The sequence below is a fragment of the Astatotilapia calliptera genome, chromosome 13 (genome assembly GCF_964374335.1).
Source record: "Astatotilapia calliptera chromosome 13, fAstCal68.1, whole genome shotgun sequence".
Taxonomy (NCBI): domain Eukaryota; kingdom Metazoa; phylum Chordata; class Actinopteri; order Cichliformes; family Cichlidae; genus Astatotilapia; species Astatotilapia calliptera.
The window spans coordinates 33,036,632-33,054,453 of NC_137434.1; the positions used below are offsets into that span (position 1 = coordinate 33,036,632).

At 41.7% G+C, this 17,822-nt stretch overlaps 1 protein-coding gene across 1 annotated transcript in view; it reads right to left on the minus strand.

Annotated features, from left to right (window-relative positions):
- Nucleotides 1-17,230, minus strand: part of ncapd3 (non-SMC condensin II complex, subunit D3) — a 39,575-nt gene extending 22,345 nt beyond the window's left edge. Inside the window, exons 1-8 of the mRNA XM_026190549.2 lie at nt 17,091-17,230; nt 16,316-16,485; nt 16,020-16,182; nt 13,654-13,817; nt 13,179-13,343; nt 13,031-13,092; nt 12,866-12,953; nt 11,334-11,467 (exon numbers count right to left, since the gene is read on the minus strand). Coding sequence (XP_026046334.2) covers nt 11,334-11,467; nt 12,866-12,953; nt 13,031-13,092; nt 13,179-13,343; nt 13,654-13,817; nt 16,020-16,182; nt 16,316-16,485; nt 17,091-17,142 — 998 coding nt within the window. The 5' untranslated portion in view covers nt 17,143-17,230. The remainder of the gene's footprint in view (nt 1-11,333; nt 11,468-12,865; nt 12,954-13,030; nt 13,093-13,178; nt 13,344-13,653; nt 13,818-16,019; nt 16,183-16,315; nt 16,486-17,090) is intronic.
- Between the last annotated feature and the right edge of the window lie 592 nt (nt 17,231-17,822).

Here is a 17,822-nt window from a genome sequence, read left to right on the forward strand (position 1 = left end):
AAAATAGCTAGGAGCTAGAGTCTCCTTACCGTTTGCAACGGTATCTGCGCTTTTTTGGCCAGCAGAAGTGGATTTCGGGCGTGTAACTTTAACCTAAAACTTCAAAAAGTTTGGGTTGGTTGACGCTTTTAAATTGAGTTAGGGATTTTAGAAATGAGGCCAGAAACAGTTAAAGTCTTGATACTGGTTAATTGATCGCAAAAAACGGTTATGTTAAATTTGTCGAAATTTGATAGGTGTTAAAAGGTTTAAAATCTGTGCAGTTGTAAATATAAGACGTCTCTGTATTAAAAAAGATCTCTGTGGGTCGAGTCAGCAATGCACTGACTGCCTGCTGCTATTCTTAGATGAAGAGTGTGTGTGCATGCAAATGAGGCAGCTGATGCAGAGCGCATGAGAGGACTATGCTTTCGGTTTTGTGTGTCATTGAGCTCTATAACTATTGTTTGTAAATGTGGATAAATGTCTGTGATTAAAATGCTGGCTTAGTAAATAATAACATTGTAAATATATGAATGGTGACAGCGTTTCAAAATAGAATATAAGAATTGTTTGTGTTTAAAACCAACGTTTAGGTAAGAAGATTTAAGGTGGATTTGAAGGCATAAACAAAAAATAAAAGGGTTGTTAATGCATGAGCTGACTGGATGCAGAGTAAGTGGAGTGGTCATCCTGGGAGGATTGAATGATGCTCTAACTCTGTGGTCAAGTCAGACATAGGCTTTAAGCAACCATGAGCCACTAATAAGCGTGACAAATTAATGAGTATGTGTAAATTGAACTTGTTAAATAGTTTTGATAGGAGTAACTCAATGAGCACGCAATAAAGTGGACTTTTTAGGGGCAGTTTATCACTGACACCATAAAAAGCAACTTAATTAGTAGTTCAATAACAAATTGGAAAGATAACCTTTGTTATTTGAAGAGAGAGAGAAAATTCAGGTTACATATAGTGAATAAATAAGGAAATGTTAATCTCTGCGTCATTCCACACTGAAATTTCAATTGTAGGGGATCATTTGGAGGTGAATTGTGTAGGACACGGGGAGACAGAAGAATCTCCCCATGAGTTTTCAGTGTGCATAGAAATTGAGGAGGCTGAACTGGAAGCCTGCCTGGGTCGTTGTTTTTGTTTATTTGAGGGTCTGCTGGAAGTTTGTGAAAACGACCACCTTGATATGTGGGAGCCTTCTCGGGCAGCGATTTTTTTGTTAAACCTGTGGCAGGCTGTGCAACATGGAGAAAGCTTTGACATAATGTCATAAAGGTGATTTCTTGGTTTTAGACTTATTAGTACGGGACAAGTTGAGGGACCCTTGAGGGTGTGTTGCTGTAAAGTATATAAGGGACGCGCAGCGCCGTTAATGGGTTTAAAATAAATGAAAAAACACTAATCCGAGGAACTATTGGAGAGGTAAGTATACGGAGGTGAGCGCGTTGCGCATAAGGGTTGCTGGTGTCATATATTAACACTTTGAGGGCGAATAATTTTGATTGAGTGTCAACGCTTGAGAACGCGAGGACAGCGTCTAAAGTGCTGGGTTAAACTTTGTGTATCACCGAGCAGGGGAAGAGGAGCCAGTGGTTGCGAGAACAGCGAGACGAAGATTGAAACCGAAAGTTAAGCGTGTCTGGGTGACCTAGACCAAGAAGGTGGAGTCGACCAACGCCATTGGAAGAGGTAAGTCTGTGTTTCAGAGAATGGCTGACAGCTCGGGTGCAACACCTAGTGGGAAAAGGGGATGCAAACCTCTGAAGGATCAGCTTGAACAGCTTAAGAAAGCTATTCGTTTGGCTTCACCTGGAGCACTAAAATCAGCAGAGAAAGAGTGCCAAGCGATGGAGGTTGAGGTAAGCAAACTTATTACATCCCAACAGAAAGGGCTGGGTGATAAAATACCTCTGAGCTTGGTGTTAAAAACTGAAGGAGAAGTGTATGGACAAATGCATGAGGCCCTACGTGCGTCCATAGAGGCATTAACGGCATTGGAGGTTATAAAGCAGAGAGTAATGCAGGGAGGGCCAGAAGAGGAGAATGAAGACCGTGCGACGTCATCAGAAGAAGAAGACGATGAGGAGGACGAAGATGGAGGAGCTGAACCCCAACCAAGTACAAGCCTAATTTTGAGGAAAAGGAGTGTGAAGAGAGACCAAGCACAGAGACGGCCCATATTTAAGAGCTCAAAGAGTAGAAAAGTGAGTTTTGAACAAGGAGCTCCTGACCCTGGTTTAAGTCTGCCTCTAATAGCAGGTCCAAAGAACGAACCAGTTTATCGCGCCTATAAGGTGAGAGATTTGGAAGCATTGGTTAAACAACTTCCACCAATAACCAAAGGAGAACATTGGGAAGGAGAAGAATTAGCGCTGGGCGACTTTCGCACTTTGGCCGGACGTTGTATGCTGGGTGGTGGGTTAGCAGATGTAGAGCAGATAGCTCAAACAACCAGATATGCAAATGACCTGAAATATCATGAGGTGCAGAGTGACTTAGCAGATGCAGTTCGGGAGAAGGACCCAACTCCTAACTTTGGAGCCATTCCAAAAATTATTTGGGATCCTAAAAACACACCCAGAGAGTGTTTAGCTAAAGCAAAGGAACAATGGTTGTTAGGAACAGGAATACATCCGGGGAAGGAGGGCGAAAGTAGAGCGTGGTTTCGTTCGGCAGTGCTGGCAGGGCTGCCCAATCAGGTTGCAGTTGACTTGGAAAAGAACCCAGATTTTGCCGTTGCAGACTCGGTGCAGTGGGAGAGACATGTGACCCACAGACTTCAGCAGGAACAGGATTTGACGAACAAACAAAAGAAAGAGTTAGATGAAGCACAGGCGCAGCTGCTTAGGCTGCAGCTGGGTGAGGCTCGCGAAAAATATAATGCGAAGAAAAAGAACCGAAAGAACTAAATAAGACTATAATGGTGGCAAGGCCTCAGCCCGATCCTGTGCCTGACTGGCCAGATCAGGATCCGGGTCTCTACCCTGATGATCGTTGGCCCGCCAATGCACCAAGGCAGCGTCAACCCGTAGGGAATTGGGGGACCGGTGGACCGCAGAGAGGGCGTGGTGGATCCGTGAGGGGAGGACAAAGGGCTCGGAATCCGGGGAATCCTGGCAGAGTGTCTTGGACTGCGTGTCTGAGATGTGGAGCAGAAGGACACTGGGCCCGAGATTGCCCTGAACCGCCGCAGAACTATCAGGGGCGAGGCTATCAATCCCAGGCACGAGGAGGCCCAAGACAAAGAGCTGCTTACAGGGGAGCACATCAAGCTCCAAACCCGAATGCAGCACCAGCCCCCCAGTACCCAGTAGCCGACTGGGGCTGGGAGGGGGAGCAATACTGACGGAGCCCGGAGAAACCGAACAGTGTGGGGACGGCAGAACCTATGCTGTCAATGATGATGATCCAGCATTGACACAGCTGGGAAAACAGACTTTGAAGCACCAATATGTGGTGTCCTCACAGGTGCCTGGAAAATCTCATGGGCAGGGACCTGCTTGTGAAACTGGGATCACCTTCAAAGACTCAATATCTAGTCCAGAACTCTGAACAACCCACTGCCGAAATCTACTGGGGGAGGCTAGTGGAAGGAGGCATTCTGAGACATTATCAGCTATGGAAACCCTGGATAATGAGCCTGGCCGTCTATTCCCCTCTGCGAGATCCTTTCCACGTTACACTCTTTTATGATAGGGAAGATAATGATATCTATCGGGAACAGTTCCAGTCTGATCTTGAGGGACAGACGTGGAATGTGCAAACACATAACATTTATGTTGGACCAGAAGGTGTGGCCGCGGCTGTGAAATTTACTGATGAACAACTGCCTTGGTACAATGTGGGAGAGGATTCAGCCCCTCACATTACATTGGCGGTCCACGAGGGTCATGGGCCAAGAGATCTGGGACCAATGGTCAAGCGGGCGCTGGACAACGCATGCTGGCAAGGCACCCAAATTCCAAATGTCTGGTATGCACCAAAATGTAAAATATATCGCATAACTTGTTTGTCCAACGATGCAGTGATCTTAGAACATAAAGAAATCTCCAGAATACATGGCAGGGAAAGAATGGATCATCCTGATGCAGTAGCTGAGCTCTCAAAATTGCCTGGTACTTTGTGGTCCGCAGGGCCCACAGATGTGGGTCTAGCTAACTGTTCGCCTGTCCTGTTCCGGCTGAAGTCTGACATACCATTTAACAGACCATAATAGAAGCACAAAACTGAAGACCAAAAGTGGTTCACATGTATTGACCTAGCGAATGCATTCTTTTGTCTCCCACTGCACGAGTCACTCAGAGACATTTTCTCATTCACATACAGAGGCCGCAAATTTAGGTACACACGCCTACCACAAGGCTTTGCACTCTCACCAGGAATTTTTAATCAGGTGTTGAAAGAGACATTGTCCCCATGTCAACTGCCAGGGGGCTGTACATTAATAGAGTATGTCGATGATCTTCTTATTGCAGCCCCGTCAGCAGCGGCCTGTACGGCAGCATCGCTCGTGGTGTTGAACAGATTGGCGGAGTGTAGCTTCAAAGTGAGCAAAGACAAACTGCAGTTGGTCCGGCCAGAGGTAACATTCCTGGGCCGGGTGATCGCACACAGATCAGTGGGGTTAATGAACACACACAGAGACCAAATTCTGACACATCCAAAACCAAGAACTGTGAAGGAGTTGCTTTCCTTTCTTGGCTTGACAGGTTACAGCAGGCAGTTCATTCCGAACTATGCGGGTAAAACGGCCCCTTTAAGGGACCTGATCAAGAAAGTTGGTGTTCGAAATCTGAAGGCTGAATTGCCTTGGACGCCGGACACAGAGACAGCGTTCATTTCACTAAAACAGGATTTGTCAAGAGCCACAGATCTGGCCACACCTAACTATGATGAGGCATTTTATCTTGATGTTTCAGAAACAAAGGGAGTTGTGAATGGTGTGTTGTTTCAGAAAAAAAGGGGGAGGTAGGGATGTACTTATGTATGTCAGCATAAGATTAAATTCAACAGAAGCAAGGCATCCCACATGCACACAACACGCAGCAGGAGTAGCAAAGATAATTCAGAAAACAGCACATATAGTAAGGGAACACCCACTGAAAGTGCTTACTACACACAGTGTAGTGGCCTATGTGAACTCACAGGCATTCACAATGACTCCACTGACGCAACAAAGGTTCAGCAAAATTTTAGAGGCGCCAAATCTGATATTCACACATGAAGGAATAAATATGGCAGACCTAATGGGGTCAGGAGAACCACATGACTGTATTAAGAAAGCCCAAGTTGAAGGAAAAATCAGGGAAGACCTAAAGGCAGAGCCCATACTTGGAGCTGAGGATTGGTTCACAGATGGATGCTGCCACAGAGATGAAGAAGGATTGAAAGCGGGCTATGCAGTAGTCTGTAGAGTAGGAACTGAGTTTCAGGTGAAAGAAGCAGGAAAAATTGAGGGACAACAGTCGGCCCAGAGAGCTGAAGTGATAGCCCTAACTCGAGCCCTGAGGTTGGCTAAAAACATGAGAGTGAACATCTACACTGACTCAGCATATGCGTTTGGAGCAGCTCATGTGGAACTGGCTCAGTGGAAGGGAGCCGGGTTCAGAACGGCCACTAATGCACCCATCTGTCACAAAAAGGCCCTGGAGGACCCAGACGAGGTAAGTATTATAAAATGCAAAGGCCACTCACAAGCAGACAGTATGGTGGCAAGAGGAAATCAGAAAGCTGACGAAGCCGCAAAGGAAGCAGCGGGCTACAAAGGACAGAGACAACTGGTGCAGGTAACCCCAGAAGAGGAGGTTAGCACTAACAGCATGGAAGAAGTTAGACAGGCTCAGGAGGAGACATCCCCAGAGGAAAAGGGGGTGTGGGAAAACAAAGGAGCCTGGCAAGATGGCGGTTTGTGGAGGGGGCCAGATGGGCGTCCCGCTTTAACGGCCAAAATGGCGGAACAAAAGGTGAATGAGGCTCACGGGCTTGGTCACGTGGGAGTGAAACAGATGGAGAGAAATTTGTGCCGATGGTGGCATCCTGATTTGAGAAGGATGATACTGGAAAAGGCCAGAACGTGCCTAATTTGTGGGGCACACAACCCAAAGCCAGCAGTAAAACCTGAAGCTGGTAAGTTTCTCATGCCAGGAAGGCCAGGAGAAGAGGTCGTGATTGATTATACCGACATGATTGATACAGGCCCAGGTGGGGTGAGGTGTTTGTTGGTGTGTGTGGATGTTTTTACTGGATGGCCCGAAGCATGGGCGACTAAATGTGAAGACGCGAAAAGCGTGATTAAGTGCTTAATCAATCATTACATTCCAAGGCATGGGTTTCCCAAGAGAATTAGATCAGACAATGGTGCTCACTTCAAGAATAAAGATTTGCAAGAGGTAGAGAGGATGTTGGGAGTGCAACATAAGTTCGGGACGGTCTTTCATCCTCAATCTCAAGGAAAGGTAGAGAGGATGAACCTAAATTTGAAAAACAAGTTGGCTAAAATTTGTGCGCAGACAGGGCTAAATTGGGTCGCAGCCCTGCCCATTGCTTTGATGACCATAAGATGTTTATGATGATGTTAACTTTGTATTTCAGGTGCAGTTATAACCATTTTATACATATTGCATTTTGTGCTTTTAAAGGAGTTGTGGCTCAAATTTGTCTCTGGAGGGTCACGAGCCTTTGGCTAGCGCTATGATTAGCCAATCTACTGTGAGGATAATATGAGTTCATGAAGGATTGCACACGCTTACAGACACAGAGTTAAGAAACACACATGACAGTAGTGATTCCAGGCAAAAGGCCCTAAATTCATTTAGCTTTTAACTGAACTTAAAGAAGGACCAAAGAGGAAGGAAAGCATATATTTTGGTTAAGTCTGATACATTAGAATTAGAAGGTATTGTTACATTAAGGGAGCAAAATGAAATAAAAAGGTTATACCAAAACAGGTGATAACATAGGAAATGTGAGGTTTTAAAATGAAGTTAGTGTTAACACATAGGAGTTGTTTCAAGGCAGCATTTAGCTATGATGAAATGTATACAGGAGTAATTGCTTATATGCTTAAACTTAATTGATTAAAGTGGTTGTTTTCTTTTGGAGTAGATTAACTTGCAGCAGCGACAACTTGTGCACAGGATGTTGATGATCAGATAAGGGAAAGTAGAGCGAGCAACTGGACGTGAAACCAGCGCTTAAAAGAATTTTAAAGTGATGAGTAACGTTGAAGAGTATACATAAATACAAGTCAATAAGTTAAGAAGATAATTAGGATCAGGCTTTTGATTAAAGAGTCCCAGATAGGATAAGTTAGGGAGATGCAGGAAAAGGTGTTTTGTTTCCTTTGCAGAAGATCGATCTCGGCGACCACAGGAGGGGCGAGGATCCTGGAGATCTCGAGGTTCGAGACCACCAGAGAAGGGTCTGCGTGAGGACACAATGTATTGTGACCTCTGGTGTTCCAGAGGTCAAAAGGGGGAGTGTCGAGGAGGGAAATTATTTTACTGCTATTGTTAAATAATTGTCATTGCATTAATAATATAATCTGCAGCATGGATATTGCATTCCAAGGTTTAAACAGTGTCTCTTTCAGAAAGACTGAGTTGCAGGCTGACAGGAAGTTGTATGTAGAAAGAAGCAGGAAGTTATTTTGAGCCGCAGGCTAAGACGAGGCTTTAACAATGTAACAGATAGCTTTAAGAAGGCCTTAAGCAGTTATGACTATTTTATACACAATGCATATCTGTGCTTATTAAAGAGTTGGAGCTCGGTCAATTAATTGGGGGTCGGAAGCTTTGTTCGGCGCGATGTTCGGACAATCTATTGTGCAAGTGACTTGGAGCCATAGAAGGAATCGCAATACATGCTTACAAAACACTTATATCAGATCATTTTATATTAAGGTTTTAGTAGAGGTTCTTGATTAAAACATTCATTTAGTAGAAGACATACACATAGTCTCAGTGAGCTTCTGGTCTGGTAAAAGGTCAGAAGTGCAACAGGTGAATTGAGAAAGAGCATTTGAGGACGAGACACAGACAGTAGGTGAAGAGGTGACACAAAGAGCATGTGAGGTCAACACACACACACACACACACACTTTAAGTTAGATTTATTTAGAGGAGAGGTTAGTTATGTTTGGCTGTAACTGCAAAATTGTCTTGGTAAAAGAGGAACCGTTTCTTGGTGTCTCGGCAAGAAAGAGGAACAAGACAAGAACTGAAAGGTAGACAGGAAGGGCTAGCCATGAAAATAGAAGATGATTTTCTGGGTGAAAAGTCATGATGATGTTGATCTGATCTATGTATAAAATGTATCGGTGACGTATGAAGGGGCGTCAGTAAACAAACCCTGATGCTATAAAATATCTGTTCATGCTTTGATTAAGTCGAAGACTACTTCCTGTCTGCGTACAGAGTTGTCTTCCCACGCGTGTATTCATTAAAATCATCGTTTGACTTCACCCGGCCGGATTGGTGTGGTTATTCTTCGATCACCTCTTGTACCCTTCCTCAATATTGAATCTTAACAACACACACATACATATATATATATATATGTGTGTGTGTATATATATATATATATATATATATACACACACACACACACACATATATATATATATATATATATATATATATATATATATATATATATATATATATATATATATATATATATATATATATATATATATATATATATATATATATATATATATACACACACACACATATATATATATATATATATATATATATATATACACACACACACACACACATATATATATATATATATATATATATATATATATATATATATATATATATATATATATATATATATATATATATATATATATACACACATACCAGAGGTGTGGACTCGAGTCACATGACTTGGACTCGAGTCAGACTCGAGTCATTAATTTTATGACTTTAGACTTGACTTGAAAAAATGTTCTAAGACTTGTGACTTGACTTGGACTTTTACACCAATGACTTGGGACTTGAATTGGACTTGAACCGGTTTACTTGAAAAGACTTGATATTTTACCCCAAATATAAAATTTAACATGCATATTATATAGAGATTGAAAATGTGACGTCATTCACGGGTAGAACCGCAAAGGATTCTGGGAACTCGTGGCAATCGGTACTAGCGCACGCAGGCTTTCAATTAAAATCAGTTATACAGCGATAAAAAGAAACACAAAAATGTCAAGAAGCCGTTGTATTATTAACTGCAATAGCCGGTCGCATGACAGCCACGGGAAGCCGACGGGTAAAGAGATCGGTTGTTATCGGATTACGTCGTTGAAGAGAAATTGTTCGAGCCATGTTTCCGAAGTAACAAAGAGGCGACTGGATTGCAGCCATTCAAAGATCAAATATAACGTCCTAGAACACTCCAGCTCACAGGTTAGTCTGCTCCAAGCATTTACACGAAGGTCAGTCTGCTGTTGTAGTTAATGCGTCATTTTCATAACATAATTGGTGATATAGGTTACAAGCAAGTCTGGCGCTGAACAGAAATTGTCGCGCTATGCTCCTTTATTTATTGTGCATAAATAGTGAATTGTCCTGACACAATATTGCGTTTCGCTTCTGTTATTATGGTACACTGACAAAAACATATACTTTTATTCACAGGATAAAACAGTTGTTTTGTATCACTAATTGCCCAGTACGATTACAGCATACAGTATTATTGTCACTGCTACATTTCTGTGATGCGTACCAGAAATTATTTCCACTACTAATTAATTACCGTTGAGCTCAAAGGTCCTATTAATAAACGGTTAACGAATGTGTATTTATGACGACAATTTGTGAGACTGGTAAACTTATGATATGTACGATGGTCTTTCGTTCTACACGGTGCATTTCAAGGTCCTGCACCCATCCGTCGGTAAACTGTACCTGGGCTTGTTGCAGTGACCTGAAGTTACTAAACTTCATGAGTGTATGCACTCACTCCAAGAACCGTATGATTATAAATATGCATATAAATATGCTACGATGAGATAGCTGACTTCATCTAACTAGCAAATGTTGTCCAGGCTACGTTGGTGATACAGTTTTTTTTAATATGTATGATATTTTTGTCATGCGATTTTAAAGCTGGTCCTACAACCGCATCCAAGAATAACATGCAGCTTATCTCAGAACTGTCGGTGAAAATTATTCTTGGAGCTAGGTTTAATTGAGCTGCATTTTAAAGAGGTGCAATTTCACAATTTGTGTATATTTTCTAAGTTCACTATTTTGTCATGTGTTGAGAAAAACACAGATTTTAAAATTACATGGTCTAATATTTACATTTAGCATAACTGCAACATTATTTTTTCGTTTTGTTTTTTTTAAAGACTCGAAAGGACTTGAAATTCAAAGTTTCAGACTTGTGACTTGACTCGGACTTTTACACCAGTGACTTGAGACTCGACTCTGACTTGCCTGACATTACTTGAGACTTGACTTGAGACTTGAGGATAAAGACTTGAGACTTACTTGAGACTTGCAAAACAATGACTTGGTCCCACCTCTGATACATACATACATACATATATACATACATATATACATACATATATACACACATGCAGCAAGAGTCCTGACAGGGACTAGAAAGAGAGAGCAGATTTCTCCTGTTTTGGCTTCCTGTTAAATCCAGAATTCAAAATCCTGCTCCTCACATACAAGGTCTTAAATAATCAGGCCCCATCTTATCTTAATGACCTTGTAGTACCATATCACCCTATTAGAGCACTTGGCTCTCGCTCTGCAGGCCTACTTGTTGTTCCTAGAGTATTTAAAAGTAGAATGGGAGGCAGAGCCTTCAGTTTTCAGGCCCCTCTTCTGTGTTTGTATGAATGGGTGAATGTGGCATGTTGTATAGAGTGCTTTGAGTACTCGGGGAGAGTAGAAAAGCGCTGTATAAGAATCAGTCCATTTAAGCTCTTTACCTTACAACAAAAATAAACTAGAATTGAACTAAATTCTCTCTGGACACTTTCCAAAGACTGGTTCAGTTAACGGGCAACTCTAAACCAGCCACAGACATGAATCTGTATCTCTGAGATAGACTGGTGACCTGACCCCGTCTCTCAGGGTGGGGGACTGAAGCCTAACCTGTCTGCCATAAGATGAGAGAGGCTCCCATAGACGGAAAAAGGGCTCCTTTAAAGACAAGCCTTCATTAACAAAACTATAGTCATCATCAAAATCAATTCAAAAACTGAAACAGATCACAGGTTTAAACCTTTTCTTTCCAACATCCACCACGATGAGATGTAGACAAGTAAAAAGTATCAGATCAATATTAAAACAAAACTATTTACCAGACAAACTGGATGGCCTGGTCACGAGTAGCGAGGACGGTCTGGCTCGGTACGAGGAGGGACGGCTTCCCAGTGTTGCCCTTTTTCATCATCAAAATCACGTAGAGGAGCTGGTGGAACACCCTCCTCAAGGACTGGATGGCACAACAGATAAACTCCATTAAAGAAGACATGATACGTTTGAAGACTCTGGTGGGAACGTAGCACATGGGTCTCATCCCTCAATAAATGCTGAAGTCACGTTATTTTGCAGCAGTCTGTGAGAGCATTTTAACATTTTCTCAGTTGAATTTTTCTCCGAATCGTGTCACAGCTTGTTTGTTCTGTTGGCTTCATCGGGTGGTGTTCATTCCATTACATACTGTTTGCCCCTTTGGATCCCACTGGAACAGGAGGAAGACCGCATTATCCACCAACTGCACTGAAGACATGATCAACTTCCTCTCCACAGGTTTTAAGAAATCACATTCAAATTTAGTAATAGCTCGAGCTGATTTAATTTTGGGTCAAGGTCACACGAAAAGTGAAAACAAATAAAAACTTCATATTACCCGACATTTTAAACTTCATGTCGATATCCCAGGACTTGGGGTTGGATTGCATTTGACTATGACCTTCAATGTTAGCATCCAGGTCACAAAAATATTCTGCAAGCCATATCAAGTACAATTTATCATATGAAAGGGCATGCAGAGAGCTGTATGAAGCAACTCCTCTTTCTATGCCTGTATGTCCTATAGTTCAGCAAAAATCATCAGTATTTTTTGAAAATCTCACGTTTTCACAGCTTCTATATGTCAGAGACATTTAGGCTCTTTGAGAGACTAAAGAGTTGGTCCGGTGGAGTGAAACACTGCTTTCCACTCCTGAGTCTCCTGACGCTTTGCCAGAATTGCTTCAAGGAAGTCAGAAAGTCTTGTTCCATAGCCTGACTGCCTCTCACGCCCAAGTTTCTGCTTCAAGCACCAGCCAAGGTGCTTGCTGTTTGGCCTGCCCATACTCATCAGCTGCCTCCAAAGTCCCACAGGCTAACCATGTCCAGTAGGACTCCTTCAGCTTGATAGCTACTTTGATTCAGGGATTATCGCCACGACGAGCACCAACTACCTCGCAGCTGCCTCAGCAATGGAGGTGCAGAACATGGTTCAGTTGGAGTCCACGTCCCCAGCCTCATTCATAATGCTTCCAAAGTTGTGTCTGAGCATTCCCAGCACACCCTCACCATACGTTTAGGTGCGAACACCACTCTGCTTCAGATCAGCCAGGCCTTGCTCCCAGTTCTCATGGTCACTGCTCACGTGAGCGTTGAAGCCCCCCCCTCAAATACCCCACTCACTAAACTTAAGAAGGCTAACTGATGTTCGGCGCATAAGTGCAAACAGTCAGGATCCATTCACTGAACTGAAGAGGCAGGGAAGCAACCTAGTGGGGAAGCTAGTCCAAATCTTTGAATGCAGCCATAAAAACAATATTTCTACAGTGTTATGACGACATCTACTGAGATAGTTTATAAGTAGTGTACGGGATCTTACTTCTTTCTGGTCTCCATGTTTTGGCAAGCAAAGCAGCTGTAGGCCGTAGAAAGCCATCTCTGGAATGCTCCTTAGTTTGGTAACGTCTCTGTGCAGAAATTACACAACTATCACAGTTTGTTCTGATACATTAAAAAAAAAGACAAAATAAGCAAGAAAACTCACTGTTCAGCAGCAAAAGCTGGTTTGCCAGTGGTGGGTTCAAAGTAAAGCAGGTTACTGAAGATCTGGACAAAGAAAAGGATTCGCTGTGAAAACCTGCAGGTTCCACAGTGTGAAACGAACCAGGTGTGCAGATACAACCAGGTGGTACCTGCATACAGTGGATCATGGTCTGAGGACTGTCTTTTAGTGGAAATGTTTGCAGAAGTCTCAGTAAGCTTTGAACCAGGAGAGCTACAGCATCTCTGATCCTCATCAGGTCCTTTCCAGAAAGATGAACTTCCTCTTCCTCCTCATCCTCCTCCTCCATTTCCATCTGATAATAACACATAGGTCTGATCATAAATGTGTTCCACCAGAGAATACGTTTACTCACCTTCACACAACTTTAGCAACAAAAAGATCAGTACCGTTTATTGGTTTGTTTTTCTCTTCAGAAAGTTTTAAGAAAATGAAATGAGGAATAATTAATGAAAATTCCTTCTCGGTGTTGTATTAGCTCCCACATTAAGTCAATCGGACAGTCTGAACAAAAGAAATTCAACACTTAGATGGACCTAGTTATGAAATGAGTGTCTCAAAGTCACTATTCAGCCATCACATTGCAATGATCCTTGGGAGTGTACCTCTGGACTGTCTTTCCTCTGTGGTCTGGAGCGTTTTCCCTCCGTCTGAGAACTCTTCAGGTCTTTTTTGCGTTTCTTTTCAGAATCCTGAGGCCAGCAGTGACGGGTCAGGTCCAAACATGTGTCCAACAAAACTTCATGAAAAACCTTGTTGGAAATGCTCCCTAGAAACAACAATAGAGAGAGCCAGACACACTCACACCGCTTACCCAAGCAAACATCTTTTATTGTCCAGTTTTCCTAAGCTCGTGTGAATTGTAGCCTCAGTTTTTTATTCTTAGTCAACAAGAGCGACACCCATCGTTATCTGCTGCTGCTTTAGCACGTCAGCTTCAAGGTTCAACAGGTTGTGTTCAGAGAACTTCCACTTCCTGGATTTTATTTTCTTTTTGTCATTTTTGAACCACTTACACTTACAGTTCAGTTTTGAATATTACATAAAAAATAAACAACACAAAGTGTTTTTGAATGGCAGGTATGCAGAAACATGTGTATGGGCAGAAATCTGTGCCATCAGACACTGAATTTGAATAAGTTCAATTTGAATTTGAATTGCTCAGATTGAATCTGAATTGTAACTTGAATAAATGCTTTTGAAAACTGAATTTGAATTAGTCTAATTTGAAATTGAATTTATGGTTTGAAAATGAATTGATTTGCTTTAAAACTGCATTTTATCCTTTAAAAATTCAGTTCTCTGATAATTTCAGTTTCACTTCTCACCATTCAATTTCAGTTCCAAAATTCAGTTTTTTGGAACTTACATCCGGTTCCGGTTCAAGCGCAGATTAATAGAACTACGTTTTACTAGCGGACCGAAAGTGTTACTGACGGGAATCTACAGCGTCTTGAGCTGAATTAATACTTCAGAAGTCATTCGTCATGTCGAATGACCAGCGGATAAACTCTCAGGTTGGTAATAAATGTACTACATGTATAAGAACAAGCGTCATGTTAACAAATGATAGCCGTAAGGTAACTTTTATGCTTATTGTAGCTGCTAGCTAAAAGCGCTAATTTAGCGTAGTTTGCCCTGAATTCAGCTTTGACAACAAATATGATCGACTGTTTCTAGTAGAATTCCAGAGTTGTCATCTTGGACCCTCTCAGAGTACCCCCTCTGTATGCTTGCAGAGACCCCTACAGTAGGGAAACATGCAAAACGGTGTCCAAACCTTTGTGTTTTAGCTTTATTTATGTCTTACACAGCATCCCAACTCTTTAGCTAACTTAATAACTTTAGCTAAAGTGAATAGTTAGTCTAATTCATTAGTGCATTAGTGTGAGACCCTGCATCGTGACCTACGAACTTCTAACCCCTGCGAGTCAATCGTACAGTTTGAGCAGAAGCTGAATCGCGTGACTGAAAAAAATCGCACAGTGTCTGCCCAGCATAAGACATAAATAAAGCTAAAACACAAAGGTTTGGACACCGTTTTGCATGTTTCCCTACTGTAGGGGTCTCTGCAAGCATACAGAGGGGTACTCTGAGAGGGTCCAAGATGACAACTTTGGAATTCTACTAGAAACAGTCGATCATATTTGTTTGTCAAAGCTGAATTCAGGGCAAACTACGCTAAATTAGCGCTTTTAGCTAGCAGCTACAATAAGCATAAAAGTTACCTTACGGCTATCATTTGTTAACATGACGCTTGTTCTTATACATGTAGTACATTTATTACCAACCTGAGAGTTTATCCGCTGGTCATTCGACATGACGAATGACTTCTGAAGTCTTAATTCAGCTCAAGACGCTGTAGATTCCCGTCAGTAACACTTTCGGTCCGCTAGTAAAACGTAGTTCTATTAATCTGCGCTTGAACCGGAACCGGATGTAAGTTCCAAAAAACTGAATTTTGGAACTGAAATTGAATGGTGAGAAGTGAAACTGAAATTATTCGAGAGCTGAATTTTTAAAGGATAAAATGCAGCTTCAAAGCAAATCAATTCATTTTCAAACCATAAATTCAATTTCAAATTAGACTAATTCAAATTCAGTTTTCAAAAGCATTTATTCAAGTTACAATTCAGATTCAATCTGAGCAATTCAAATTCAAATTGAACTTATTCAAATTCAGTGTCTGATGGCACAGATTTCTGCCCATACATGTGCATGTAGCACAGAGCCATGGCTCAGTGTCTAAACGAGTCTCACAGGCCTGAGTGTGTCCAGATAGCTTCCTAGAAATAAGTCACAGGATAGACAAACAGACACACACACACACACACTCCTTGAAAATTAAGACATCTATACCAACGTTAGAATTTACAGTCAATAAGCAGTGACAATCATCTCATCAACGTTAGTTCCACCTAGCTCCAAGAACCGAGAGACTTGTAGTTACTTCCATTTCAACTTTCCTTACCTGGAGTTCTCAGAAGTAATAGGTACACTGAGGCTGCACACAGGCTGTTCACCCTCTGGTGGCCACTGGCCACTTTAGACTTTCCTGCCAGGACAAAGAAGGACAGCACAGCCACCACAGACTTGACTGATATGCCACTCTCCCCCAGAACTGCCCAGACACTCTGCAATGCAAGATAGGAGACAGTCAGCTGACTGCTACCTTCAGATGGTGAAACAGACACTACAGACTACAGGAAGACTTTAGACTGAGCAACTGCAAGCGCTTCAAAGAGCCACAAAAACTAATTTGCTTACCTGTGAAGCTCCATCACTGCCTGCAGACTGATATTGATCAGCATGTGCCAGTAAACACTGGTACAGGGCTGTGAAAGACTTCTCTCGCCTGGCTGTAAGTTCCTCTTCTATAGTTTTATCCAGTGGTTTCCTTTCAGTAAACTCCACTTCCCACACCGCGTCCACCCAGGCTAGAAAAAGAAAGAATAATATTATCTCAAACATGTAAATAGAACTGAAATAACAAGAGAAAAAAAACTTAAAAACATCAAGTTTTTGTGAAAATCTCTGTCAACACAATGTTTATGCTTGAAAAGGAGTAGATGAGTTTTTTTTATTTTAAATTACATCATTTACATGTTTAACTACATACAAGTCTACACTCAGCTCATAAACCAAAACAACAACAAACTACACTTTACATAAACTAAGCACTCTGTGTAAACACCCACTAAATCTCTGAGCTTTGTAAAAATGATCTCTTATATCACAAAATCACTGACTTTCATTTACTGCTACTTTTAATACGTTTGCCTGTCAAATGTCAGACGAGCCGATGTTTTCTGTCTGCCATGAATCCACAGATATTAAGTTCATTACAACTGCTGACTATAAGATTTGACGACAATCTGAATATTCAGCTGCTTTATTTAATGGCAGATAATCTACACTAATGTCGCTTCACGGTACATCTCTCGGCTCAATGACCCAGGAAACAGCTCCGTTAACAACCAAGTTTGACAGACCGCCGGGTGTTCAGTAAACCACATTTCGATAACAGACAAAAGAGTTTTACCTTCTGGGACATCGTTTAACCGAAGAAACTGCAACGCAGATATCAGATCCATCTTATTTTGGTTTGTCTTTTTCTTTCTCGCTTAATTCGCCCGCCCAAATATAAAAACTCCGGACATGCGCACTAAAGTCTTCGTTTTATTTCTTTTCCTGGTTATCAGCCTCAGTGTTCAATACTGCCACCTGCTGGGCTGGAATAGTTAGTTATTATTTTTTAATTTGCAAGAAAAGTTAAAACTGGTCGCAAAGTTTCAAACTAGTTTATTGGAACATGAACTAGTTCATAACAGTTTTAATATGACTAATACTAAAGTCATATAGATAGTTTCAACTGATAAATAATAATGTGCAAAGAAGGTATTTATAATACACACTATATTCCCAAAAGTATTCACTTTTCTGTCTTCACATGCACATAAACTTGAGTTATATCCCATTCTTAATCCATAGGGTTTAATATGATGTCAACTAACCCTTTAACAACTCTTCAGCAAAGGCTTTCCACAAGGTTCAGAAGTGTGTTTGTGGGAATGTTTCACCATTGTTTATGGGCTCAAATTATGCTCATGAAAATTTTGTACTTGTAAATCAAATGTGTACCGTATTTTCACGACCATAAGACGCACTGTACTAAAAGGCGCAGTCTCAGTTATGTGTGCCATTACTGTATTTAACACACACATAAGGCGCACTGGATCATAGGGCGCATACAAGTACCGTATGCGTATTGAAA